Source organism: Microcebus murinus, chromosome 21 (assembly GCF_040939455.1).
Source record: "Microcebus murinus isolate Inina chromosome 21, M.murinus_Inina_mat1.0, whole genome shotgun sequence".
NCBI lineage: Eukaryota > Metazoa > Chordata > Mammalia > Primates > Cheirogaleidae > Microcebus > Microcebus murinus.
Window position 1 is genome coordinate 4,668,773 of NC_134124.1, and position 26,382 is coordinate 4,695,154.

General features: G+C 53.8%; 2 protein-coding genes across 5 annotated transcripts in view; both read left to right on the top strand.

Moving 5' to 3' along the window:
- Positions 1-2,348: 2,348 nt before the first annotated feature.
- Positions 2,349-6,321, top strand: LOC142860942 (uncharacterized). Its single transcript, XM_075996366.1, has 4 exons — positions 2,349-2,435; positions 4,064-4,486; positions 5,266-5,617; positions 5,962-6,321. The coding sequence occupies exons 2-3, from the start codon at positions 4,064-4,066 to the stop codon at positions 5,593-5,595; spliced, it is 753 nt and encodes a 250-aa protein (XP_075852481.1). The 5' UTR covers positions 2,349-2,435; the 3' UTR covers positions 5,596-5,617; positions 5,962-6,321.
- Positions 6,322-9,242: 2,921 nt separating this feature from the next.
- Positions 9,243-26,382, top strand: part of SLC25A48 (solute carrier family 25 member 48) — a 35,538-nt gene continuing 18,398 nt past the window's right edge. The window contains exons 1-7 of one of the 4 annotated variants that reach the window (XM_020282090.2): positions 9,249-9,445; positions 11,583-11,723; positions 12,244-12,552; positions 14,432-14,509; positions 16,840-16,883; positions 22,779-22,850; positions 24,770-25,028. In XM_020282090.2, the coding sequence (XP_020137679.1) occupies positions 24,791-25,028 (238 nt within the window). In that variant the 5' untranslated portion in view covers positions 9,249-9,445; positions 11,583-11,723; positions 12,244-12,552; ... (2 more) ...; positions 22,779-22,850; positions 24,770-24,790. Of the gene's footprint in view, positions 9,446-11,582; positions 11,724-12,243; positions 12,553-14,431; positions 14,510-16,839; positions 16,884-22,778; positions 22,851-24,769; positions 25,029-26,382 lie in introns of those variants that run through there. The other 3 variants (XM_075996062.1, XM_075996063.1, XM_012762242.2) reach the window with 3 other exon arrangements.

The window sequence follows — 26,382 nt, forward strand, 5'->3', positions numbered from 1 at the left end:
TCAGTGGTTGCTTTGCATTGGGAAGCAAGGGGGTAGAATACCTGTAAAGAGGCTTTTCTGTGTATTAATCCTCAGGTTGTTGCATGCGTGTATAGACTTGTGAAGAGTGTACTTCATGGTATATGTAAATTATGTCTCCATGAAGTTGATTTTTTTAAAAAAGTGGTGACATAATATGAATCTAAATTATATAAAACTAAAGAGATCACAATAATATGATATTAATACCAAGAGAGACAAAGAGATAGATAGAAACATAAATTCTAGAAACTACTTGAGTTTGCATTAGTTAATAATTGAGAATGTGTTTATTTTGGTATTTCCAATCAGGTTGGAGAAGAAATAAGTTATTCTTCAATGATGTTGACTCAAGTGACTATTCAAATCATAAAATAAAATTAGAAGCGTATCTATCACCCCTGGCAAAAAATAAATTCCACATGGATTAAAGAGTTCAGTTTGTACAAAAGAAAAGCAAGCTCAGGTGTCCCTGCAGTAGATGGGCTCCAGGGCCTGTGAGCGCAGGACAGAGAGAGGGAGGGGCCCTGCCTGGGCCTGGAGAACCCTGGCTGGGTCATGCCTGGCTTGTATTCAAGCTCTAGGGAAGCCTCAGGCCCTGAGGACATCTGGGCCTTGTGACCTTCGGTGGCATGCCAAGGTCCTCACCTCAAGCCCTAAGGCCTCTGCTCCAGGCTCAGTTCTCCAATCTGTAAAATGGCATGACAGTGGTGTACTTCCTGACTTGAGAGTTGTAGTGACACACCACACGGGAACTGCCCCAGGCGGTAGCTGATGCTTAGGAGGTGTTGACAGCGCTGGTCCCTTCCCTTGGGCAGGAGCACCAAGCCAGGGAGGGCAGCTGGGGAGGTGGCTCTGCGGGAGACAGCAGGTGCCCCACACAGTTAGTCCCTCCGTGACTGTTCTACATGTCTGAGGACTGGGGAGGAGCCACAGAGGGGAGACAGCTGAGATCCAGAGGCCCACGTCTTGGCACAGCCCTGAGTGGACTGAGAGCCCGAGGCACCCAGGTGAGGAGCCCTGGGTGCTCACTGCTTCCCCAGACTTAGTGGAACAGACCGTGGGACTCTTCCTGACCTTTCTCACACTGGAGGCACAGGGTCCCTCTGTGTCTCTGGGCAGAAGTCCCTGAGTGAGCTCCCCGGCCGCAGCTACAAGAGAGAGCTGATCTGATTGCAGAAGACATTTGCATTCTTTGTCCCCCCCCCCCCAGTCTTGGGGAGATCTAGATTAAAGAAGCAGATGATGATCACAGGTGTTGAGTGCTTGGACAGGAGTCTCTATGGTAATGGAGCCATCTGGCTCTCTTGCCTGGCACCAGGCATTATGACTTCATGACTGGAATTTTCCCTCAACAGGCAGAGAGGATTTGCCAGGTTGAAGAGGAGGCCAGGAAGAAGAGCCCTGCTCTTCTTGTGTTTTCAGCCAGAGTTAGGAGATAAGGCTTCATCTTGTCACACCTCAGGGCAACTGCTGACTCCCAAATGGGACACTGGAGGTGCGGCCTGCTAGAGCTCGTGAGTGGCACTGTGCACGCGTCACTGTGCTGAGGACTTTAGGAGGAGCTGGTGGCAGCACACCTGGCCTCCTTCAATCCTGGATTCACTGGGGAAGTGGAGTCAGGGAAACACTGGGGCATGGGGGCATGGTGCCCTGGCCAGCACCCACCGGATGGCGGGAAGGAGAAGGCCTTAGGACAGACAGCCTGGCCACAAGGGAAACGTGCCACGGCAATGGCCGCTTCCCACGTGGTACTGGAAGTGCCCTGTAAGTCTCGTGCTGAATCTGCACCTACCTAGCGAGCTGTCCCACAAACCTACGTGTGTCAGTAGTGTCCTAGGACGGCCCCACAAATCGCCACAAACTCGGTGGCTTAAAACAACACCCATTTATTCTCTCATAGTTCTAGAAGCCAGAAGTTCAAGATCAAGGTGTGGTCAGGGTCGGCTCCTCCTCAGGAGCTCAGAGGGAGCATCTGCTCCCTGTCTCCCTCCTGGCTGCTGGTACTGACGGGCAGTCGGTCCTTGGCGTGCCGGGGCTTGTGGCAGCGCTACTCCAGTCTCTGCCTCCCTGTCACTCCATTCTCTCCTTCTGTGTCTGTGCTCAAATTCCCCTTCCCTTAAAAGGACACCAGGCACTGGGTTTAGGGCCCACCCTAACCCAGTGTGACTTCATCTTAACTTGATTACATCTGCCAAGACCCTTTTCCAAGTAAGGTCACATGCACAGTCCCAGGCATTAGCACTTGAGCACATCTTGTGGGGGCGACACACCACCTGTAGTTCACATGGACCAGGGCACAGGTGTCAGAGCATGGACTCGGGCTCTGACCCCGGCACTGCTGCTTGGCTCGTCCTGTGTCCTCAGCACAGCAATGTGAGAAATCAGACAGGTCCATCCCAGGGGGCCTTCTACAGGTGATGGAGAGTGAAAGGACCACAGATAGCCATGTAGTGCTGGAGGGACAGAAACTCAGCAAAGTTGGCCCCGGGCTGGGCACCTGGGGCTCAGAGGAGGGCCCTGGTCCCTGCTGCTAGGAGCTACCAGGCTGCGGGCCAGCGGGCACCTATGGAGAATCTGGACTTAGGACATGGGTGATCAGGTTACATGCAGGGCATTGGGGAGAGCATGCACAAGAGCATGCAACAGGGAAGGAAATTCAAAACCCAGAGGCCCTGGTGGGGGTCAGGAAGGCTGGGGCTAGACCAGCACAGGTCCCTCTATTATGGGACCCAAGTCCACAGGTGGAGAACAGCCTGTGGGCTTGTTCAAGGTCAAAGGGTCTCCACCATGTTACCCGACGGGCTCTGGGTCTGGCCCTGACAGGAGGGACAGGGCTGGCTTTTCACTACCAGGAGCTCTGGGCCTGGAAAGTAGTTCCTCCTTCCTCTTCTCTATCCTGTCCCCAAGGCATGGCTCCTCACTCCTGTCAACATCAAGCCTAATAAGGACTTGGCCTTGTTCTCATTTTGTCTACCTCTTTCTTTCCTGCCCACCATTCTTTCCTTTCTTCCAATATGTGTGTGTCTATCATCTGCCAGGGCTTCTCCAGCCCTTGAGGATGCAGAAGTGAGCTAGACAGACCACCCTCGCCTTGGTGGAATCTATAACTCATAGGATGAGACATATCAATGGAGCAACGGCACAGACCAGTGTTTCACAACACAGGAACGGTGCCCTGCATGAGTGGTGTCAGGATGGCGGCAGTCAGTGATAAGGCACTGTGATTATGCCAGGGAAGTAAGAGATTAACCGTGAGTTGAGCACGGAGGAAGTCACCACCCAGGAAAGAGGAGAGAGAGGAAATTCCAGGCAAGAACACAAGCACACGCAGAGGCCTCGTGGCAGGAGGCTGCTTAGTGAATCAGGAGGCCCAAGAGAAGGTCTGTGTGGCTGGACTGGATGGAGTGGAGGGAACATGAGATGGGTTGAGAGTCAGCAGATTCATTGAAAAGTATCCATCAAATGCATATTAGGAGTGGGCAGACCACGAAGACCACTTCAGTGAGGGGGGAGTGACCTGGAGTCACCCCAGGGGAAGGTGGGGTGGTGGAGGCTCTTCTGAACTGAGAGTCGAGGAGCAGGTCTGGGCCCAGGCTCTGGGCAGGGCCAAGCCTGTTGTGATTGAGGACCGGCAAGAAGGCTGAGTGTTGTCCCAGCAGTCAGAGCTGTTGGCAGAAGTGGAGACCCACACTAGGGCAGGAGGCATGGAACCAGAGCCACGGGATAGAATGGCTGTGAACATGGAACACACAGGTGTAACTGGGCACCAAAGAAGCTTCGAACAGGCCGGTGTGCTCCCAGTGTAGCGGCAGGGGAAGAAGGGGACAGGAGGAGGTTGCAGGTGTCTGTGGGGCCAGGTTACCTGAGGCTCTTGCCCAAGCTAACCATGGTTGGCAGCCATGGCTGGGCTTTTACGAAGCACAATCAGGTGTGGGCTTTCTAAGACCACTCTGGCTTTCAACATAGGCAGGGATTTGGGAGCAAGCTGGAGTAGCTGGGAAGTCAGGGTGTAGTAATAGATGGAACACCTCTTTCTTCCCAGATGTTCCAGCAGAGCTGCGTGGCTGAGTCCAGAGCCTCAGGCCTCCTGAAGGAGAAGGACCCAGAGCCTCTGTCCCAGCAACCACAGGCCACCAGCTCAGGGAACAAGGAGGCCCTCTCTCCACCTGTGACCTTGGAGTACCTGCCTTTCTTCTGCACCTACGGGTGGCTGGCTGAGGAGGAGATGGGCCTGCAGCCTGAGGTTTGCACAGGCAAGGCAGGAAGCCAGAGTCTCAGATTCGCACCATTCCCGGAGGACTCAGCACTGCCTGATGGGTTCTTCCCCTACTACTGCTCACAGGAGGAGAGTTTTCCCAGCCTGGTCCTTCCCACCTGGACCTGTGGGGGCTCCCAAGACTCACCCAGCAGGAGGGAGGCACGGGCTGGCTGCTTCTACAGGACCACGATCAGGGATGGATGCTCTGTGAGTTGAGGATGCCCCAGAAGGGTGGGGGGAGGGGCACCAGACCCCTGGCACCTTCAGACCTCCATCCCTGAGGGTTGCTGGAGCTCCCAGAGCAGGGTGTCACTGGTTAGAAGCACAAGGACTGACGGCAGACTGCCCCGCTCAATCCCAGCTTGGCTGTCTGCTCAGAGAGTGGCCTGTGCTTCAGCCATGGATCCCTTCTAAGAGAGAACATTAGGGACTACTCTTAGAGCCACTCAGTTACATGCACTAATGTACCTAATATGCTGAGCTTGGTGTTGCGCTCATGGAAACCTTTGTTTGGTCCTTATAATTTGCTAGCACCCAGACCCATGCAGGCATCATCTCATTTAATACTAATAATAATCCTATGAGATGGGTTGTGTTATTATTCCAATTTTATGGATGAGAAAATGAGTCTCAGGGAAGTTAAGTGACTTGGCCAAGGACATGTAGCTAGCAAGTAGCAAACCTGGGATTTGACCAAAGCCTGTGCCCTGTGACATTGCTAATAGTCACCACCAGCACCACGCAGCTGGGCATGGTGTCCCATGACTACAAGGATGGGGGAGGCAAAATAGGTGTTTTCTAATCCCAGATGTGCCCCTCTCAGCCAGGTGCCCTGGGATGGGTGAGTGGCACTACTGAGGCCTTCCCTCCTACATTCTTCCCTTCCTGCCCATGGTGTTGCACACACAGGCCAACCTGGGTATCTGGGCTGGAACCTGGGAAGTGAGCTTACACCCAGCTGGCCATCTTGCTTCCTTCTGACTCAGGCTACTCTGGCATGCCCAGACCTCATCTCTGGGTCCTCACACTCACCGGCCTGCCATCCTGTCCCGCTGGTCTCAGCAGGGCAGCACCAGGACAGCATCCCGGATGCCTCTCCCTGCGGGGGCCACAGCCTCTATGCGGCAGGATTCATACCTTACTACAGAAGCCCCGAGGAGGGACTGCGCACAAGCCCTGGGCCTCCTACCTCTCCACCCAGAAGCCAGCAACCCCCAGGGCTGTCGCCCAGGCCCGGCGCAGTAACGCTGAGAAGGAGCAGGAGCTGGCTGCAGTGGGAGCCACTGCAGAACAGGTCCCCGGCACCCACCATTTAGCGAGGGGTGAAGGTGACTGGAGGTGAGGTTCCCAGGAGTCAGTCAGTTTCCCTCAGGGTCCACAGCTGGCCTGGGACCCCAGTCCTCAGGCCTTGATTCTCCCTGTCTCAGTGCCCGTGACCACTGACAAGGGCAACCCCCTACCCCTGCCCAGCAGAGCCAACGGGAGGAACCTGGCCTTGGCAGCCTCTCCAGCCTATCCCAGTCTGCCGAGCTGTACCTGCTTGTGTGAGGCGCCACCTGAGCATCTGCTGAGCTCTCCTTGAGGAACAGAGGGACAACACTCAGCCTATGCCCCACATTCAGTCTCCCCACCCCCAGGAAGTGACCCACCCATCCCAGGCTGCCCCCACTTTGTTCTCCCAGCTGGAAAAACTGCCGCATGGGAAGGGAACAGCCACACCAGAAGTGCTTCCGCAGAGGACTGTCTGTCTTGTCCAGCACTCTGACCTCAGATCATCCCTTCGTGGCCTGCCCCAAGCTCAGACAGAGGGAGCAGTGGCCACTAGAACAACCGAGGGGTGCAGACGCCCAGAGGTTGGTGTTGTAAATAAATCTTACCACTATAAGCGTTGGAGGTGGTGCACTAATTTGATGCTTTGGAGTGATATTTGCAGTTTCCATTTATTAAGCATTTGCTATGAGACACCTTACAGAGATCATCCTTAGGGGAAGACACTGGTGTCACCTCCATTCTTCAGACAACGAAACAGGCCCAGAGAGGCTAAGCAGCATGCCTGAGCTCACACAGCAAACAGTGGAGTTGGGATTCACACCAGCCCCATCTGCCCCTGGGGCCTGAGGACTGAAGCCATTTTCATGGAGAGAAAAGAGGCAGATGCAGCCTACCAGCTGCCGCAGACCCACCTCTCCCTCTCCCTCTCCCTCTCTCATGGAATCTGCATCTTTCCTTCCCCTGCTCTTGCACTTTGCAGCCACAGGAGAGACAGTGACTCAGCATGTGTCTGCTAGATCCTCCTCCTCCTCCTGGGACCTTGTGGATACGACTGGCCAACACACATGGATGTTGGGAGAACGTGCCCACCTCGCTCACCCCTGGGCTGTGCAGACATTGGCTCCTGTTCGAAGCTTCTTCGGTGCCCAGTTACACCTGTGTGTTCCATGTTCACAGCCATTCTATCCCGTGGCTCTGGTTCCATGCCTCCTGCCCTGGTGTGGGGGTCTCCACTTCTGCCAACAGCTCTGACTGCTGGATCTCTGCCTCCCACCAGGGTACTGGGTGCCGAGGACACCCTCACCTACTCCCCGATCTTCCTGAGGATGGGAGTTGAGGAGGAGGATGGGGGAGAGATCTATCGATCACACTTGAGTCACATTGAAGATGTTCTTTGCTACGCATCCAGTTTTTACTATTCCCAAAGCAGGAGATTTGGGGCTGAGAGAACGACGGAAGAAACAAAGGTACCCTTGTCAGGAAAGCTCCTTTGCTTTGTTCTTGGAGTGGGGAGGTGGTTCCCTAACCCTCCTTTATTTTCCACAGGTGTGGGTCCTCATCGGGGACTCCAGAGGAACAGACAGGTTGGGAAGTATCTATGTGTTAGGAACTGGGCCCACTCTCTCCTGTGCAGTGCAGGCTGGGTCCGAGGTTTGTCCACTCTTCCCTGTGTGTGACATCGGAACATGAGTAAGACTGAGAGCTCTGCAGCCATGACCTCACAGCAGCAATGGCTCATTCTACCCTCTATGTTTTCTTTTCTCACAAAGCCCCTCAACTCTAGATCTCCCCAGCCCAAGCTACCTGGTCTCCTGACCTGTCTGGTCCCCACTGTGTCCATCAGCTGAGAAGAGAAGGCAGAGGAGACCCAGGCACTCTCTGCTGTCAGATGTCCACAGAAACAGCCCAGCCTACAGGCCCCTGCCTGGGAAGAAAGGACAGAGGCAGCCCAGGGCACTGGCATGGTATGCCAGGGGAGGTATTTTTCTACTGGTCACTGAGTCATCTGCTACAGGGACCCTAGGAATACCATACAGTTGGGCAATGTTAATACCATCTCACTGATGGTGGAGAAACTGAGGCAGAGAAATTAGGACATTTATACAGAGGGGGGTGGCAAGGGCTTTGGGAAAGTTACCTCCACTTCCTGAATCTTGGCCAGGAGGCAGTACGTGGTTGAGAATTTGGGCTTTGGAGTCAAACAGCAAGTGTGACTCTATAACCCTCCACTTACCAGCTGTGTGGCTTTGGAGAAATTGCTCAGCCTCTCTGAGCCTTGTTCTCACCTGCACAATGGGGACTTACCTTACGGAATTCAGTAAGATGGTGTGAATAGGGCATACGGCACTGTGCCAGCTTGGAGCCCCGGGGAGGAAAAGAGTATGAACATGTGAAGTTGTGATGAGTCCAGGCAGGTAAAGGACCAGGGCTGTCACCTCTCCTTACTGGGGCACTCTGCTCTCCAAGCACACAACTCCCGAGATGCCTCTCAGGGGGTTACTCTGGCACCCTCAGACTCGTCTCTGAGCCTCCCAGGTCAACATATTTTTCATTGCCCAAGTATACACTGTGTCTGCCTCTCTGCCAGCCAGTGGCAGGGGTACGGCCCGGGAAACCGCCCTGGGTGGCAGCCACACTTGTCTTTCTGCCTGAGAGCCCCAAGTGCTGTGTGGCAGCGCCCTCTCCTGGCACATCTTGACAAGACACCCACAGCGGGTGCCTCCGTGGCCTAGAATTTCAGACTTCTTTGGGTACCACCTAAGAGGGGACCACCCCACCTTCTGAAAGTCAGCGGAGGAAATCGAGGCCTGGACTTTCCCAGGGTGCCCAGGGGGTCAACAGCATCACAGGGACCAGAGCCCAGGCAGCCCAGCCTCCCTGGCCGCTGCCTCACCCCTCACTTCACAGCCACTTGCTTCTGTTTCCTGACTTCAAGTAACAACTGAACAGGCGATGGGCCACATTCAGTCTGGGCATGCTCTGAACATGCCTTCTGAAAGTGCTGTCAATGAAGAAAGAAATTCTGCTCCCAGTGAGCACATGGCACCTTAGAAATCACGTGTGCTCCTTCTCCTTCCCATCAGAGCCCGCTTGTCTGAGGCCAGTGCAGGAATGAGGCAGCAGGAACACAGGCCCAGGGAAGGAAGACAACCATATGCGTGGGGGCCCGTATCCTCCAGTCATTTGCCCTTAGTCATCAGTAAGTGCCGTCCCTATGCTCTGGGGCAGAGCCCAAGAATACAGTGGTGGGGGACAAGTCAGATGGGTCCCACCTTTTGGAGCCACCAAGCATTGCACAAGAACTGAGCAATGCAGTGAGAGCTAGAAGGAGAAGTGTGGATGTCTTGAGAGAGGGTCTGAAGGGCCTCCTTGTGCCAAGGATGCTTCAGTATGGATCCGAAGGAGGTAGCAGGTGGCCTTGAGAAGGGAGCCGCAAGCAGGAGTGATCAGTGCAAAGGCCCTGAGCTAGAAATCAGTTGGTACCTTTCAGAAGCCAGGCTTCTAAGACACTCTGGGCCCTGTACCCGGGAGAGATGTGGCTGCCCTTTCAGCCCTACTTTGTACCTGGACTCCTTCTTTGGCTGCCAGCCACTAGCAGGCCCTTCAGACTTTGTCCCACGGCCTCCTGTTTAAGGTCCAGCCAACTAAGCATGGACTGTGCACCAGGCCTGTGCCAGGCTAGGCAGATCCAGAGGAGAATAAGGCAGTGCCTTGTTCTCAGTGGGCACACAGTTCAGATGGGAAGACAAACTATAAACAATTGAGTGTGGCAGCATCTATAAGGATATGTGCAGAAACACCATTGAGAGCTAGCAGATCTGGCATGGAGTTCGGTGATGAGTGCTTCAAGGAAGGCTGGTCAGGAGAAGGTGACACCTGAGCTGGGTCTCAAAGGTACAGGGGTCAGCCAGGGGAGAGGTGGAGAGGGCATTCCTGCAGGAGAAAGGCATGTGTACCACCATGCATGCAAACAATGTGGGGTGAGGCAATGCTGCTTGGGTGGGGCTCTGGCCTGAGGGGAGGGCTGGGCTGGTGGGAGCATAGGAGAAGTTGGCCAGACCCAGTGTCACAGGCCTTTGCACACCAAAGGGGGACTGGAATTATGCACAAGGCCGTGGGAAGCATTGGAGCTTGATGAGCGGAACAGATTCGAGGCTTCAGAAGCTTGCTGTGGCTGCAGCTAGAGGTGGACGCAGGACTGGGGCCTCTGCCCACCATGACCCAGGCAGGCAACGGCACAGGCCTGGGCTGAACCACGCTGGAAGACACCAAGAGGGCTGGATGTTAGGGTCTCTGGGGAGACGGGACCTCAGGACTTCACAGCTGAGGGGCTGAGGCCTGGGAGTGGGGAAGCGAGGATGACATCTGCGGTTCTGGGTGGGTGGCAGCTAGGTGGAGGCACCTTTCTCTACGTTGAAGAAGCTGTGAGGGGAAACACTTTGGGAGTGAGTTCGACAGACTTCATCAAGAGACCTGCTGAGTGAGAGGCGACAGGGGCCATCCAGGAGGAGGTGTTGAGTAGACAAAAGGTTCTGGGCCCAGAAGCAAGGTGTGGGCATGCACGGGCCATGGTGAGATGAGGGCCCCAAGGAACCTGCACCTAAAGATGGGCAGGAGCCAGGGAACCAGGCCATCAGCTGGAGGAGGGGTAGGAAAGCCAGGCGAGGGCAGGCTTCTGGAAGCAGAAGGAAGAGGTGGCGAGGGCAGGCCCTTTAGCAGGGCAGGCCAGATACAGCAGCACCCAGGTTTCATGGCCCAGGTGCAGCAGGTGGGTGTGGGGAGGGGACGCTGGGTTTGGCTGAGAAGGTAGGAGTGTGGGGTTGGGTAGACTGGGTGCATGCAGGGGACTCCAGGTCTGGGGAGCCTTCCCTGATTTTTTCCTGAAGCACCTTGGACTCCCTCTCCAGTGCTCTAATGCCACCTCCATGTGGCATCTCAGACTCTCTCCTAACACAGACTTTCCCAGAAGCAGGGACTGGCACACACTCAGTGCTCAGGAAACTTCTGTTGCCTGAAAGGGCTCTCAGGGGTTACCTTCAGGGAAGCAGCTCTGGGGGTAGGAGAAGAAATGGGGTTTCTTTCTGGCCCTAGTAACCCAAGGAGTCGATCTCTCTGTGCGCAGTTTCTTTCCTGTGTAATGGTCCACAGTTGCACTTTTTCCCGCCGTCAGATTGCCAATGTGGGCAGTGGCGGCTATCAGTGCTGCTCCCTAGCCAGGAGGCTGGGAAGAAGGATCAACCCAAATGCACCCCCAGAGCCAGCATTCAGCTGGGGCCCACAACTCTGCAGTCTGGGACTCTCCTGCCCTGGCCCATGGTTGCTGCTAAACCTAGGGACCTCCGTGCCTCCCCGGGTAATGTGCCTCCTGGGCAGATTGTTGGCACAAATTTGGGAATGGCCCACAGTGGTTCCTTCTGAAAAGGAGCCCACTCCTTCTGCTCTGCTCTGGCTCATTAGCAGTTCAAGCAGCAGCTTTCTGGCTCAGAAGGCCATCCTGGGGCTGCCAGGGACACTGCCTGCCAACTCAGGACCACCCTAATTGGTGCTGACACAGGACTGGCACTCTCCAGGTGGTCTTCCAAAAGACTGGGCCTTGGGAACTGGCAAGCTTTCCACTGGTGGGTTCTCTCCAACGGTGAACTAACTGAAGGGCCATCCTTCAGAGACTGTTCCTTTCTTACAACTGTCCCAGGCACGTCTCCCGGGAATGGCAGGGCACAGCTCAGGGGGCATGTTGATGACAACTCTGAAGCCCCAAGACTGAGTGGGTCACAGTGTGCTTCAGAAGCTGAGGCTCAGGAATGGGGTGTGACATGTCCACCCCTCCATGAGACTTTGCAAGACTCCCCCCAGCCAGGCTATGGCTCCACCCTCAAAAGGCTGGCTCTGGCTCCCTCATGCAGACACAGGTCCACTCTCTGCAGACCTGAGTGGTCTGCAGGAGGGCCCCTTTCACTTCCAAGTCCCCACTGCTCAATGGGAAGGCCTTTTAGGATCAAGCTTTGGTGGTCAGACTCTTGTTTCATTTTAGAAGCAGGAGGCCTGGCTGGCTGCTGCTGCTGCATGTTAGCCTGGTGACATGACAAGAACAGGCCCAGCAGAGGCCCCTTCCTCCGGACCAGCCACCTCACCTTTCTTGTCAACCCTGGGGAGTCTTTGCTGGGACCCACAGGTGAGTCCTTGCTGGAAACTGGCGGGATGCTGAAGGACGTTAAGTCATCTTCCTTGGGAGGAGGTCTGTGGGGGACAAGAAGCTCCCATTGGAATAAAGGCCCTCCCCACAGCAAGGCCCAGTCTCCTAGTGAGCCAGACCTCCAGCTGGGGTGGAGGTGGAGTGCAGGGTGGGGTGCAGAGTGTGCCCACAGAGGGGGGTTTGAAGTAGAGAGGACCAGCCTGTGCCTTCTGCTGGCCCAGGTGGACAGAGAGGGCTGAGCCAGGGCCTTGCAGGGAGCCGGCCCCTGCAGAGCTGTAGCTGTAGCTGAAAGTCAGACAAGACCTTGGACCCCAGGTGCTTGCTCCGGGCGCAAGTCACCGGGTGGGACATGGCTGGGCAACATCACTGCCCAGGACCAAGTGCCATCTTTGAAGGGATGGCTGGCACTTTCTCCTCAGGCTCTGAAGTTGGCAAAGGAGAGGATGACGGGGAGAGGGAAGGGCTAAGACAATTCCACTTGGTGACCCTTGCCTCTTAGGGCCGGGACATGCTGCGTGCGGAACACGCCCTCGTCCTGCCAGGCTGCTGCGCCTTTAAGGTCCTCTGGGGGCGTGCTGTCCGCGGTTGCCGGCGCGGAGGGTGAGCTGAGGCAGCCGGTGGCGGCTAGGAAGCTGGGTTTGGAGTGGGACCCACAGCGCTCTCCGCGCTCTAACACTGGGCGCGCTCGGGCCGGGCCATGCCCTGCAGACACTGAGTGGCCTTGCTGCGGCTCTGGAGGGTGAGGTGCCTACGGCACCAGCCATGGGCAGCTTCCAGCTGGAGGACTTCGCGGCGGGCTGGATCGGAGGTGAGTGCGCTTACTCGGACCCCTACGGACCAGCGCGGGCAGTTTGCACCTGGCGTCCAGCCCTGCGCCCCATGCGTTCCCACCACGCGCCCCGCTGCAAGCAGAGCACTCCCTGAGTTCTGCCGGGCAGGCTTGCAGTTCCTAGCCAGCTGCCGCGCTAAACTGTCTGAGAGCTCCGCAGCCATTCGCCCCAGCTGCTGATTTGCCTCAAAGTTAGGACCCGTGGAACTCGATCCGGTAATGATTAAACAGCCGTCAAAGCCCGCAGCCAATGGAGCCTCCTGGAGTGCACACACCCTTTGGCGACACGGTGTGGTGCACACCTGCATTTGGGGACGTGGCTCAGGGAACTTGTGAATGAGGCTGGCGCTTGGTGGCTGGCCAAGCAGGGTGGCGGGGAGCTAGCTTCGCGATCAGGCCCGCTCTAGAGGAGCACCGGGCTGCAGGTGCCCATTGACAGCTGGGACGACCCCTCCTGTCTTCTCTCAGCCTTGCCTTCCTCCAAGACCCCTCATCCCGGCACTGTCGGGCCTGTGGTCCCTTTGCTACCACTCCGGAGCCTCTCCTTGCTGGGCCTAGAATGGGTCGCATGGGCAAGAGCTGCATTTCCGATAGGTCTTATCCCTCCTCTCTCAGCTACTGGACCAGGTGGTTAAGGGACTTTGCTAATTGTAAAAACATTTATCTTTCTTTTGACCCATCTAAGAGGGGCAAATGCAGCCTCTTCTCAAAGAAAAGATGAAAAGAGCATCAAATAGGTAGGATCCCAGCTCATCCCTCCCACCTGGCCCTAGCCCACTTTTCTCTCCCCACAGTGGCTGCAGGGCCCTGCTCCACACCTTCCTGAGCAGAGGTGGCTCCTTTTACCCTGGACGATTCTGTTGGCGTGGGGACCCTTGGGTTGGGTGGAAACCTGCCTCTCCTAACTTTGCCAGTCAGGGGGCAAAGCAGCCAGAGGCCCACAGGGCATACCCAGGCCCTCGTAGACAAGACAATCTTTCAACCACCTGGAGGGGCAGGCAGAAAGGGGAGACCCTTCCCTGGGCTGCCCCTCAAGTAAGCAGTTTACCTACTTTAGGAGGGCTGCAAGGGCTTGACTTGAGAAATGCACGGGAGGGTAGGGCTGAGTGAGAACAGCTCCAAGCCTCTGATTAGATAGAGCCCCCCCCCCAATGTGATGACTCATGGACCCTCCCCAGCTCACATAGCAAGGCGACCAGGGAACTGTCCTTTATTCTGATATTCTGAGATTGTCCTTGCTTTGTTGCTATTAACATGCGTTTTGTTGTTTTTTTTGTTTGTTTTTTGTTTTGCTTCCATGAAATGATGGTAAGTGTAGTGACACTGAATACTTAGTAGGTACCAGGTGCTGTTTAAGTGCTATATATATTCTTTTAAAATAACTTTATTGAGATTTATTTTATATATCATAAAATACACTAATTTCAAGTATACAATTTAATGATTTTTAATAACTTTACTGAGTGGTACAACCATCACCATAAATTAGTTTTAGAACATTTTCATCCCCCATTTAGACATGCTCATTTATAGTTGAGCCCTCTCTCCTGCCCTCTCCTTGGGCAACCACTAATCTCTTTTCTGTAAATTTGCCTTTCCTGGATATTTTATATCAATTGAATTCTGAAATATGTGGTGTCTTGTGTCTGTTTATGTATATTTCTTTACAATGACCCCAATGATGTAGGTGCTGTTTTATCCCCATTTTACAGATGAGGAAACTGAGATACAGAGAAAGTCACTGACTTGCTTAAGGCCGTGCATCTAGCACAGACACTGGAATTCTAAGCCAGGCAACCTGGCACCAGGATCTGCCATCTCAGCTCCGGCACTCATCTACTGCTGTTTTCTTTCCTAGAACCCTTGCACGGCAAGATTTTATGATTGACATCCTCCACATGTAGTTGGAGATTCTACTGGTCTATGAAGTCCTGAGGTCTGGAACCACTGACCTGATAATCCCATTTTTTTTTTACATCTCACATCCCCTGCTTTCAGATAGTGGGCAAACGGCTGAGCAGGGAGGTGTTGACCTGTGGCTGCATCTGAGGCTGCGGCTCTGCTTAGGGACAAGAGCTCCTCCCTCCCTTGCTGGGAGGGGTTCCTGTAGAGGAAAGCTTCCTGAGGCCTGTGGAAGGGGCTTCACTTCTGTTGCCTGTCGCGTCTGCCTCTGCCCAGTTCCAGGAAGGAGGGGTGAAGAGGAGATAGGAGGTTCTGGACTCAGAGAACCATCGTTCTGGGATTTACCTGGTCTAATATTCCAAGTCTAATATTCCAAGACTCCTTTCCTACCTTACCTGGTTAAAACTCTTCTGCTAGCAGAGGCATTTCTTTCTTCATCAGTGTGCTGGGGAATTTGTCTTTGAAGAAGTTCCTGTTTCAGTCTCATTTGCCAGCTTCTACAATAAGAGCATTTTAATCTAGGTGGTTTTGTTTGTACAGACCTTGTGAGTATGTATGTGGGTAGGCATTATTCTGTGAAAAGATACAGCGTATTTGTCACCTTTCCAAAGGGGTCTTCTTTTTTTAAAAAAAAAAAAATATTCTATTGTGACAGACAGCATTCATTTTCAAGCATCCTGTAAGTGGCAGGCTGTCTGTGAGTTACCTTATTCATTGATTTCCTTCCCACAATGGAACCACGAGGTAACTGCTATTATTATTCCCACTCTGCACATGCTAAAAGTGAGGCATAGAGCAGTTAGGTAACTTTCAGGTAACTGAAAATTGCTGGATTTTTCTCTTCACATATACCCTACCCCTTTTTTGAGTTGAAACTTACATAATATGAAATTAACCATTTTAAAGCGTACGATTTAGTGGCATTTAGTATATTCACAATGCTGTGTAAATGTCACTTCTATTTACCTCTTCCAAAACATTGTCCTCATGAACAAAAAGGATCCTGTACCCATTAAACAATCACTCCCATTTCCCCCTGCTCCCAGCCCTGGCAGCCACCAATCTACTTCCTGTATTTACGGATTTACCTATGCAGGATAATTTATGTAAATAGAATTATATAATGTGTTGCCTTTTGTGTCTGGCCTCTTTTATTTAGCATAATGTTTTCGAGTTTCATCCATGTTGTAACATGTATCAATAGTTTGTTTCTTTTTCTCTTCTCACTGAACAGGATTCCTTTGTATGAAGACAGCACATTTTGTTTCTCGGTACTTCAACTGATGCACATTGGGTTGTTTCTACCTTTTGGCTATCGTGAACAGTGTTGCCAGGAAGGTGTCTGTGTACACGTACTTGTCTGAGTGTCTTCAGGGCTTGGGTATATGCCTAGGAGCGGAATTGCAGGGCCACGTAATGATTCTGTGTTTAACTTTTTTAAGGACCTGCCCAACTGTTTCCACAGTGGATGCATCATTTTACATTTCCACCAGCAATACAAGAATTCTAACTTCTCCACATCCCTGCCTACACTTATTTTTCTTTTCTTTTTTCTTTTTAGTATAGTCACCCTAGTGGGTATAAAGAGGACTTTCATTGTGATTTTGATTTGCATTTTCCTAATGACTAATGGTGTTGAGCATCTGTTTATGTGCTTGTTGGCCATTTGTATGTCTTCTCCAGAGAAATATCTATTCAAGTCCTTTGCCATTAAATTTTCTTGTAGTCGTTAAGAGCGAGCTTCCTTCCTTCCTTCCTCCTTCCCTCCCTTCCTCCCTCCCTCCCTTTCTTTCTTCCTTCCTTAAATTTTGGATACTATACCCTTATCAAATATATGGTTTGCACATATTTTCTCCCATTCAGTAGGAAATCATTGTCTTCACTGTCCTTTGATGCTCAGAAGTTTTCGATTTTTATGAGTCCAATTTATTCTCTCTTTTGTTGCTTGTGTACTTGGTGTCATTGCAAATCCTAGCTTGTGAAGATTTTCTCCTATGTTTTAGTCCAAGAGTTTTATAGTTTTAGCTCTTTCATTTAGGGCCTTTGATCTACTTTGAGTAAATTCTGTATATGGTGTGAGGCAGGGGTCTAACTCCATTCCTTTGCCTGTGGTTATCCTGTTGTCCCAGTACCTTCCTTTTGTGGGTGCTTGCTTCTTCAGGCAGAACTCAGATTTTACTCCATTTTCTCTGCCTTTTTTGGTGCTTGGGCCAGTGCCTAATGCACTGGAGGCCCCTCCAGTGGCTGACCACTGACTGAACAAGTGAAGACCTGTGCCTCAGCCCTCTATCCTGCCCCAAGAGCCAGCTGCTGCCAATAGGAGTCCAAGGGCTGAGTGACGGGGTGTTCTCTTCTGATCCTTAGGTGCAGCCAGCGTCATCGTCGGCCATCCTCTGGACACAGTCAAGGTACAGTAGCATACTTCCCACCACCTCTTGGAAAAATGCCTGGAGCTGGCCTGCCTTGGAGGCTGTGCCTGCTGTGCCTGACCCCAGAGAGTCTTCTGCCCAGGCAGGCTCCCTGTTGCCAGCTTAGGAGGTGGGGTGCTGGGAGGCCTTGTTTGGAACAGCTCTGCCCTCATTACTTGGCAGCGATTTTGTTTTTGTGAATGTCCTGCCCCTGCCCACAGGTTCTCATGAGTTGGTTGGGGAGGGGCCAGGGCCCTGGCTTGTGTCCTCCTCCAGGGCCCTGCAGAGCTGAGGAATCTGGAACACCTTCTAGTGTGAGGTGGTGGTGTCTGAACCCCAAATTTAGGAATGGGTTTCAAGTGGTTAGAAATGATATGCCAGGCACAGGGAGCTGCAGGGGTGAAGGTGCCGAGATGGGGATACTGGGGGTGGCTGTGTTTGTGCACCGGGTTTCTGATAACAGCTGCAGATCGGGAAAGGTGGGGCAGCACTTGGTCCTCAGAGGACTTGGATGCCAGGTCAGGAGTTTGGACCTAACCCATCATGACTCAATGATGGGAGGTGAGGACTCTTGAGCTGGCAGGGCCTCCCTGGCATTGGGACCATCCAACCCCCTTGTTCTGGGGGTTCCCCAGAGCAGGGAAGGGGTTTGTCTCAGGTCACACAACAAGTTAAAAGTTGAGGAGTGAGATGCTGCAAAGAAGCATTCTTTGACCCCACAGCCACCCTGCCACCCAGTGGTGAGCAGGACTCAGAGCCATGAGGAACATGGCCATAAGTGGTGCCTCCTCGCCCCCGCCTGACTCTCACGTCCTTTTCTGGAGTCCTGCCTGGATTGCGCACAGAGAGACTCTCGGGCCCTTCTCAAATGGCTCATGCAATTCCCTTTTTCTCCATCTTCCCGTAAGGTAACGGCTCCTCACACATTAGGGCCCAGGCCTATTCTCTTCTTCATGAGATCAGCCTACTTGTCTTACATATTTGACAAACATCCTCTAAGTAGTAAAGGGGGTGTTGAGGGTCCCCAGGGGAGATCCTGACCTAAGGGGACAGCAGGCAGGGCCCAGTGCTGGGGATGGGCACACACAGTGGTGAGAGAAATAGGCTTAGTCTACCCCCTGGGAAGGTGTCATCTTCCCATTTTGTCTAGGAGGAGAGCAGCGTTCAGGAGCCTGCTCCAGACCCCAGAGCTGGGGCTCGAAGCCCCAAAGGGAACTTGGTCTGGGGCCAGTCTGGGTCGTTGGTCAGCGCCTTCTCTACATTTGGAGCCCCTTGGAACAGACTGGAGCCCAATAGATGTTCCCTGAATGAAGGAACGTTGACCCAGAGCTGCTTCCTAAAAAAAGAGAAAAAAAGAAAGGCATACTGTTGCTGCTGGCCTATCCGTCCTGGGGAATACCACACAGTACTCTCAGCTACAGCGGATGGTCCTGAGCTCTGGTGTGGCCTTACCTTTGGAAATCATGCTCCAGGCTGCGCCTGCCCTTGGCCCGCTGAGGTCCTCTGTGTTTGTGTGGAAGCTGCCAAGGACTGTGCCGCCTCCTTAGGCCACCTGGGAGCTCAGAACCCAGGAACCTGGAGGACCACAGAGCTGGGACACAGGAGGTATGTAGGGAAGGGTGCCAGGGCTGCTGCCAATGCCAGCGCTGGGGCAATCCGGGCAAGCACTGCCTGCCTAGCCCTCCCCCCCAGCCCCCCCCCCCCGTTTCCTGGCACAAGAGCTAATAGAAGCTAGAGTGCTAGGGTGCAGTTCTCAAGGGGCCCTTGCAGAGAAAGAGGGGCTCTCAGGCCCTTACCAGGTAAATGCTCTGTAGCTACAAGATGCAGGGACATATACAGCATTTGCAAGGAAGTGGCTTAGGCCTTGGGTTTGCAAAGCCTGAAATCACACAATCACTGTCAGCAGATGCGCAGGAGCTCAGCACTTATTGAGCACCTACTGTGTGTACTGCATGAGGCCAGGTTATCTCATGTCAAAGCTGGTCCTGATGGTTGATGCCCCTGCCGGCTGGTGGTGCTTAGGCTTCAGTATGTATCAGACTCACCTGAGGGTCCCAGGTTCTACCAGACACTGGTCCAAGAAGTTGGGGTAGGGCTGCAAATGCATGAAAAATAAGCTTAGCTCATAAAGAGATTCTGAGGCAGGGATTCTCAGGGCCACATGGGCTAGTCTAATCCCTGCATTTACTCCCAGGGCAAGGGGCAAGGCCTTGGGCCACCAGCTGAGCAGAGGCAGCAGTCAGTCTCAGGCCCTGGGAGAGTATGTCTACTCCAAGGAGGGCTGAGACCTCTGTTGCCACCAGGATCGTCTTGAGCAGAAGAGGATAAACAGCCTGGTCTGTCAGGAAGTACCCACATGCCAAGGACCTGTTCAAATGCCTGAGAGAAGGTGGTGGAGGGAAGCTGGCAGGGCTGGGCAAGAAGCCTCCTAATGTGTTATTGTTGCGGGGGTGGGGAGGATGCCAGAGGGGGAACGTGCCACTGGAGCCAGCCTGGAGAATCTGTGGGATGGAGGTCAGGTGCTCACCCATACATGGCCCAGTACCTGTCTGCCAGGTGCCATAGCTGACCTAGGGTCTCAGAATTCAGCAGTGAGGGAGGCAGGCAAGGGGACAGATATTTTTAGGACAGTGATAGATAATAATTAGGAGATACAATAAATGCACAAGACATTTATAGGAAGTGGTAGGTGCTAGGGGAATGACAGCACAAGGCAGTGGCAGAGGCTGTGATGGGGGGCTTCCCTGCATCAGAGGGTCAGGGAGGGCCTCTCTGCAGGGCCTCAAATGGCACCATGAGCCACATATACAGACCTGGGGCCTGTGCTTATGGCAGAAGGATGAGCTAGTGCAAAGGCTCAAGGGTGGAAAAAGGCCTCGATGTATGTTTGAAAAGCGCAAAGGCAAGCATGTGTGTAGTGCGTGCAGTGAGGTAAGCAAGGGGTGCAGCACAGGTGCTGGGAGGAGTCCGGGGAGACTGGGGTTGCTGGGCAGGCCGGGACCTCGCTGCCTGCCTCTTGCTAGCCCTGCAACGCCAAGCCTTGGCCCCAGAGCCCACGGAGGAGGGCTTTGCAGCAAGGTCATCTCTGAAAATCACTGCTGCCCAGAGGTCGAGCCCATGCCGGACACTCCCCAGGGCCGTCCAGAACCGCCTGACCCTCAGGCACCCTCCTTGCCTCTGTCGGAGCTGTGATGCCCACTGAGGTTTCTCCACCCTCTGCAAGAGCTGGCCAGTTACCCTGCCCGGGCTGGGTGTCCCCGTTCAGAGCTCAGCCTAGCGCCGAGCTGAGCATGGCCCAGGTTGAGGACCTGTTGAGCGAGAGGCTATCCCAGACCTCAGCCCAGCTCAGGGTGCTTGCTGTATACTCTTCAGGGCTGGGCCCAGAGACACTTGGGAGACTTGGATGCTGTCATTAATGTTTCCTTGAGAGTGAGGTTGTTCCTGGCACTCCCACACCCCACACTCACCTAACCCGTTCCTAGTCCACCATCTCCGGGGCTCACTGGCAAACCCATCCATGACAGCACTTGGAGGCTGAGCCATAAGGACGGGCTCCGGAGCCAGCGGGCTCTGGGGCTGAATCCGGTTTTTGCCATTTCCTGCTTGCGTGGCCTTCTGTTAAACAAGGGACTAATCCCTGGCTTGTGGGGTAAATAAGGCCAGAGAGTTGTTCCTGGTACCCAGTAGATATTCAATCAGTAGCTGCCATTTTTTGTCAATCATTCCATATAAATTCAGTGTTTCTAAGTTACCACATCATGTGAAAATGTCCAGTGGGATTTTAACAGAGCCCATGGAAGGACTGGGCTAAGAGGCCCTGGTCTGCTGACCAGGTCAAAGGCTCCTTCCTCTGTGCTCAGCTGCCTGGTCGCAGGTCCGGGAGGCACGTCTGGTGTACTTAGGAGTGCATGCCTGCTGCAGGGTGGCCCGATTCTGGTCAGGGCTTCGCTGCCTATAGACCACCTGGACCAGGCTGCAATGGGTAAGCTTTGGGGCTGTCTGCCCCCCCTCATGGACATCCCGAGGGAGCTTCTTGCCTTGCTCCAGCGTAATCCCTGCCAAGCCAGGCTGCTCCCTGACTGCCCAGTCCAGCCTTGGGAATGCACGTTGGCTCAGGACAGCCAGGGCATGGCCTGAATTGTCAGGTCAGTGGGAGCTGAGGTCGGGGCAGACAGTGGCCCAGCTCTCAGCATTGAGGCTCCAGCCACCTCATCCCGTGACACTGAGCGTTCATCCCTCCCTACTTGTGTTTTCACCTCTGGACTGAGTGCTTCAAGTGGGAGGGAAAGCCATGAACTGGAGGAGCATGTGCTCATACCACCCCTGACGTGAAGATCACAGTGTTGGGCCCAATATCTCATGGAAGGCCCTGATCTTCAGGATGTGTCCAATGTGCACACAGAGCCCAGGGCTCCTGCGCTTTGTAAGGACTGAGGAGAGTGTCAGAGACCTGAGAAATACTATATAAGAAGAAAAGTGCAGAAGCAAAATGAATGCTTCACTAAATGTTTACAAAATATAGAATTATGTTAAATAGTCACATGCAAATCTAAAATTAGATTTCATTTTATCATGCTTGATATGATATGGGGCAGGTTTGCAAAAGTAATAGATCCCAAGATCTAAGCAAGTCTTAAAATGGCCTTGATTCTGCAGAACCAGCAGAGGTGAGAAGATAATAGCAGAGCCCATCAATTCTCTAGGCCCCAAATGAGGGCTAGGGGCATAGCTTCTCCTCTTTGGTGGCTCTCATAACTTCTTCCTACACACGTGTGGCATGCCGTGAATGCTGAGAAAGTGTTTTGCTGGAGAATTATAGGCTGCACATCTTAAAAGAAGCGGGACACTCTGAGACCAGGATAAGAGAGCTCTGGGCTCTTGTGTGAGCCTACTCAGACCCCTGTGCCTGTCGGCTGCTGCCCCTGTCACCATAGCTAACCTTTGTCATAGGCCACCATGTCTTCACCTACAGCCCTCCAGCAGACAGTGTGAAGAGCTACTGTGGCAGGGCTGTGCTCAGCTCTGGGGCCAAGAGGAAGGTGAGACAGGAGGCCTGCCCTGGGAGGGTGATCCAACATATATCCCACATAACCAAACAAATAGGACCATTGCAACATTTCAGCTCAGACCCAAAAGCAGGGGCTGGGGAAAGAGCCTTCGGGGGAGGGGGGACAGCAAGGGCAAAGGGTTGGGGGTGGGAAACAGTCACTGCTCGGGGTCTGGGAACACACCGGGTGGTGGGTGTGGAGGGCATGGCAGGTGAGGAGCTGGCATGCAGGGGCCAGTGGCAGGGTCGTGCTCCCCCAGGGCCTCCTGAGTGCAGGTACAGAGTGTGAAATGCATTCTAGTTTGGATGGAGGCCGCTGAAGTATCTCCAGCTTCTCTGATGTTTGAGAAATATCGGTTTGACTGCTATGTAGAGAGAGGGAAGAAGTGTGGGAGAAGCAGGAGGCCAGGAAGGGGCTAGTCTGCTGTCTGGGTTAGGATGAAGAGTGCAGCCTAGGGCGGTGCCTCAGGGGGCAAGAAGAGAGAGTCCTCCCGGGGGTACTTAGGAGGGCAGAGTGACAGACAGCAGACAGGGTAGAGCCCTGGTTTAACTTTTTGTCCTTAGTAGGCAGGGATCATACATCCCCTGGCAACCATCATTTTTGCACATCTAACTGGCCTTTGTCCTTCTTACCAAAATGGGCTTCTCTTGCATGAGCAGGTCTGAGGGTGGCAGGAGAGGGTGGCAGGTGTGCAGAGCAGGGAGTGCCAGCCTGGCTGGGACTGAAACCCAGGCCTCCTTCCTGGTGGGTCACGTTGGGCAGGGCCTTCCTCTCCCAGGGCGTCTTTTGGAGCTGCCGTTGGGATGTGCATGATCTCTGAGGGCCCTGCCCTTGCCTCTCTCCGCAGACTCGCCTGCAGGCTGGCGTTGGCTACGGGAACACCCTCAGCTGCATCCGCACCGTGTACCGGAGGGAGAGTGTAAGTGACCCCCGGTGGGTGGAGTGACATGACATCCGCCATCGCCTGGGCCTCCTTCGGGGGTGGGGACCCAGCCACAGCCCCACACCATCGTGCCTGGCAGGGCCTCGCAGTCTTATCTCAAACATCAGGTAGCGCCTCAATGTACCCTGCCACCTCATGCAACATTGTTGGGGGAAAGAGCTGGCTTTGTGTGCACCCCCCAGTGTGGAAAATTTCTGCAAAAACAAGGTGACCTGCCAGTTTTTCAAAAAGGAATGAGTGCTTGGTAAACATGTGCCAACAGGCAGCCCTTTACCTGGTGGCAGGGAGCCAGGCACTTCCAGCTCACTTGCACCCAGGCCGCTGGAGATGACACAGCCCCAGGTGTTTCTTCTCAAAGGGAAAGTCTGAGTAATATTGTGTAGACGATGCATCAGCTCTCTTCCTGAGAATTAGTATGTGCTTAGGAAGATTTTCTATGGCTCCTCTTTGGGGAATTTAAAATAAATTTTAAAGCTTGGATGAAATGACCTGAATTAAAGAAATGGCCAGGTGGCACCCCTGTGGCAGCCCTGTGGCTTCTCCTTGAGCCACTGGAAAATTGGCCCCATTGTCACCATTGTCTCCACCAGGCTCCATCCTAACAAGCGCTTGGCATGCCTTGCGTGTGGGTGTTGTTTTGACTGTCTTGCTCACCACTTTGAAATCGGGATGAGCACCACAAACCTGGCACTTGGTGTTCCGAGGTGAGGCCATGTGATCCCACAGTCCCCTGAGTGGCTGCTGGTCCTCCTTTGGCACACTTCCCCAGCAGGGTCTGCCAGCCCACATCCCGGCTCCAGGGTGGCGGTGGGGACTGCGGGCAGTTTCTCTGAGACACAGCTGCTTGTGGCTTAACATCCCCAGTTATCTGAAGGACCTTGTTATGGAGGAAGAGCAGGAAGCAAGGAGTGTGCGTGTGTGTGCGTGGCACCCTGCCTCTGGCAGCCAGGGTGCAGTGCACACAGTCAGCACTAGCAGGTTTGAGCACAGCCTGGAGTCTGCACCATGGCTTGCTACTACTTTTTCATCTTTGGCACACGTGTATTGCCCTAACTCCTCCGAGGGCCTTTGGAATTTTCCAGTTTTCCTTGGAACACCTGTGGTGTTCACTGAAAATGCAGAATAGAAAGGACCTTGACCCCAGCCTGCAGCACCTCCTCCTCAGCCTCCTGCATCCTGTGCGTGCACATAAGTCCTTCCTGTGTCCTTCTGGGACTCCCTCTCCAGATACTTCTATTAGGAGACACCCACACTCAGGGGCACTCATGTACAGGCTGACCCAGGTTCCTCTCGGAGACCTGTGGGACCCCCTTATTACCCCCACCACAGGCTCAGTGGGTTGTATACTTGCCTGTCAGTTTGTCTGTCCTGTCCCCCTTGCCCTGCCCTGCCTCACATTATGAGCCCAGGGAGGGTGGATACTGCTTCTTCCTGTCATCTCCCAGAGCCTACACGTGACACATGTCTGGAGGACGCTTTTGCTTGAGTAGCAAATGAGGAGGCAGCTGGTGGTGCTTGGCCAGCCCACTGTCCCTTAGGGCTCCTCAGGCTTCCCCTCAGCCACAGCCACACTGGTGGCAAGTATGGGTTCCAGGCCAGGACGCCGCCACGCAGGAAACAGAGGGACATGCAGAAGCCGGTTCCTCACCAGAGCAGGAGTGCCTGCTCCGGGCTGCAGTAGCCCTCACCCACCTCTCCTGTCCCATCAGCATCTTCTCTCTTCACTGACACCTGGGCTCATCTACTCTGTGGTGTCTCCCCCACCAGCCCGCAGACTCCAGGAGGGCAGGGTGGGGCAAGTGTCCTATGGGAGGGAGAGGGCAGCCCCCAGGCAGACAGAGGCCCCCAGGGGCAGCCCCAAGCCCTCATGCCTCTTCTCACGGGGTTCCCCACAGGTGTTCGGCTTCTTCAAAGGCATGTCCTTCCCCCTGGCCAGCATTGCCGTCTACAACTCAGTGGTGTTTGGGGTCTTCAGTAACACGCAGAGGTTCCTCAGCCAGGACCGCTGTGGGGAGCCCGAGGCCAGCCCTTCCCGGACACTATCAGACCTGCTGCTGGCCAGTATGGTGGCCGGCGTGGTCTCTGTCGGGCTGGGGGCGCCCGTGGACCTCATCAAGATCCGGCTGCAGATGCAGACACAGCCGTTTCAGGCAGGTAAGAGGCCAGGAGAGGGGAGCCAGGTGTCTGGGACCTGGACCCTTTCCTGATTTGCCAGGTCTGGGATGCAGTTGTTACTGAGCTGGGTGTGTACGTTGTCATGTAATAGTCTGTAATGACAAGCATACCTCAGTGATATTGCATGTTCAGTTCCAGACCACCACACTAAAGCGAATCTTGCAGTGAAGCAAGTCACACATATTTTTTGGTTTCCCAGTACATGTAAAAGTTATGTTTCCACTACACTGTGGTCTATTAAGTGTGTGATAGCATTATGTCTAAAGAAACAATGTTCATGCCTTAAGTAAAAATACTTTATTGCTAAAGAATGCTAGCAATCCTCTGAACCTTCAGCAAGTAGCAATCCTTTTTGCTGGTGGAGAGTCTTACCTCAGTGCTGATGGCAGCTGACAGATCAGGCTGGTAGCTGCTGAAGGCTGGGGTGGCTATGGCAACTTCTTCAAATAAGACAACAGTGAAGTTTGCCACAGGGATTAACTCTTCCTTTCATGAAAGGTTTCTCTGTAACATGCGATGCTGTTTGATACTGTTTTACCCACAGTACAATGTTTTTCAAAATTGGGGTCAATCCTCTCAAACCCTGACACTGCTTCATCAATAGGTTTATGTAATAGCCTAAATCCTTAGTTGTCATTTCGACTGTGTTCACAGCATCTTCACCCTGAGTATATTCTGTTCAAGAAATCACTTTTTTTGCTCATCATAAGAAGGAACTCACCTGTTCAAGTTTTCTATGAGATTGCAGCGCTTCGGTCACATGTGCAGGCTGCACTTCAGTTCTCTCGCCGTTTCCACCACATCTGCAGTGGCTTCCATCACTGAAGTCTTGAACCTCTCAAAGTCATCCGTGAGGGTTGGTGGGCGGAACAGGATCTCAGCCATGCTGGCTCAGGAAGGGCTTGGGAATAAGGTGGGAGGAGAGCCTGGAGGTCAGGACCCCCGTGCACCCACCCAGGGTGGTGCTGAGGGCCCCCCAGGCCTGCCTCGCTGGGCACGGAAACTGGGACATGGCCCACTGGGGCTGGGGCCTCTTGGGTCTCCCGTCCAGGAAGTCTTGTCCTTCTCGGGCCCGGCTCCTGGCGGGCCCTCTGAGCAGTGAGAACACGGAACCCCTCCTGCCCTCCACTGTGGGAGGCACTGGCACGTTTGGGAGGATGCCCTGCCCCTGCTCCAGTGTGGCGACTGCCTGTGGCTGTTATGGTCCGGAGTGTGAGAAAAGACCACTTTAGAAACCAAATTGGGTCAAATTGTGAGTCTTTATTAGCTGGCCAGGACTACTTCTGCCCTGCAGAGTGGCAGGCACAGAAAGTAGCAATGAGCTAGGAAAAAC

Excerpts from the sequence above, each read along its gene's own strand:
- LOC142860942 (XM_075996366.1), top strand. The coding sequence starts at position 4,064 with ATGTTCCAGCAGAGCTGCGTGGCTGAGTCCAGAGCCTCAGGCCTCCTG. Across the intron at positions 4,487-5,265 it reads CGATCAGGGATGGATGCTCT|GCTACTCTGGCATGCCCAGA; the intron begins GTGAGTTGAGGA and ends CTTCTGACTCAG.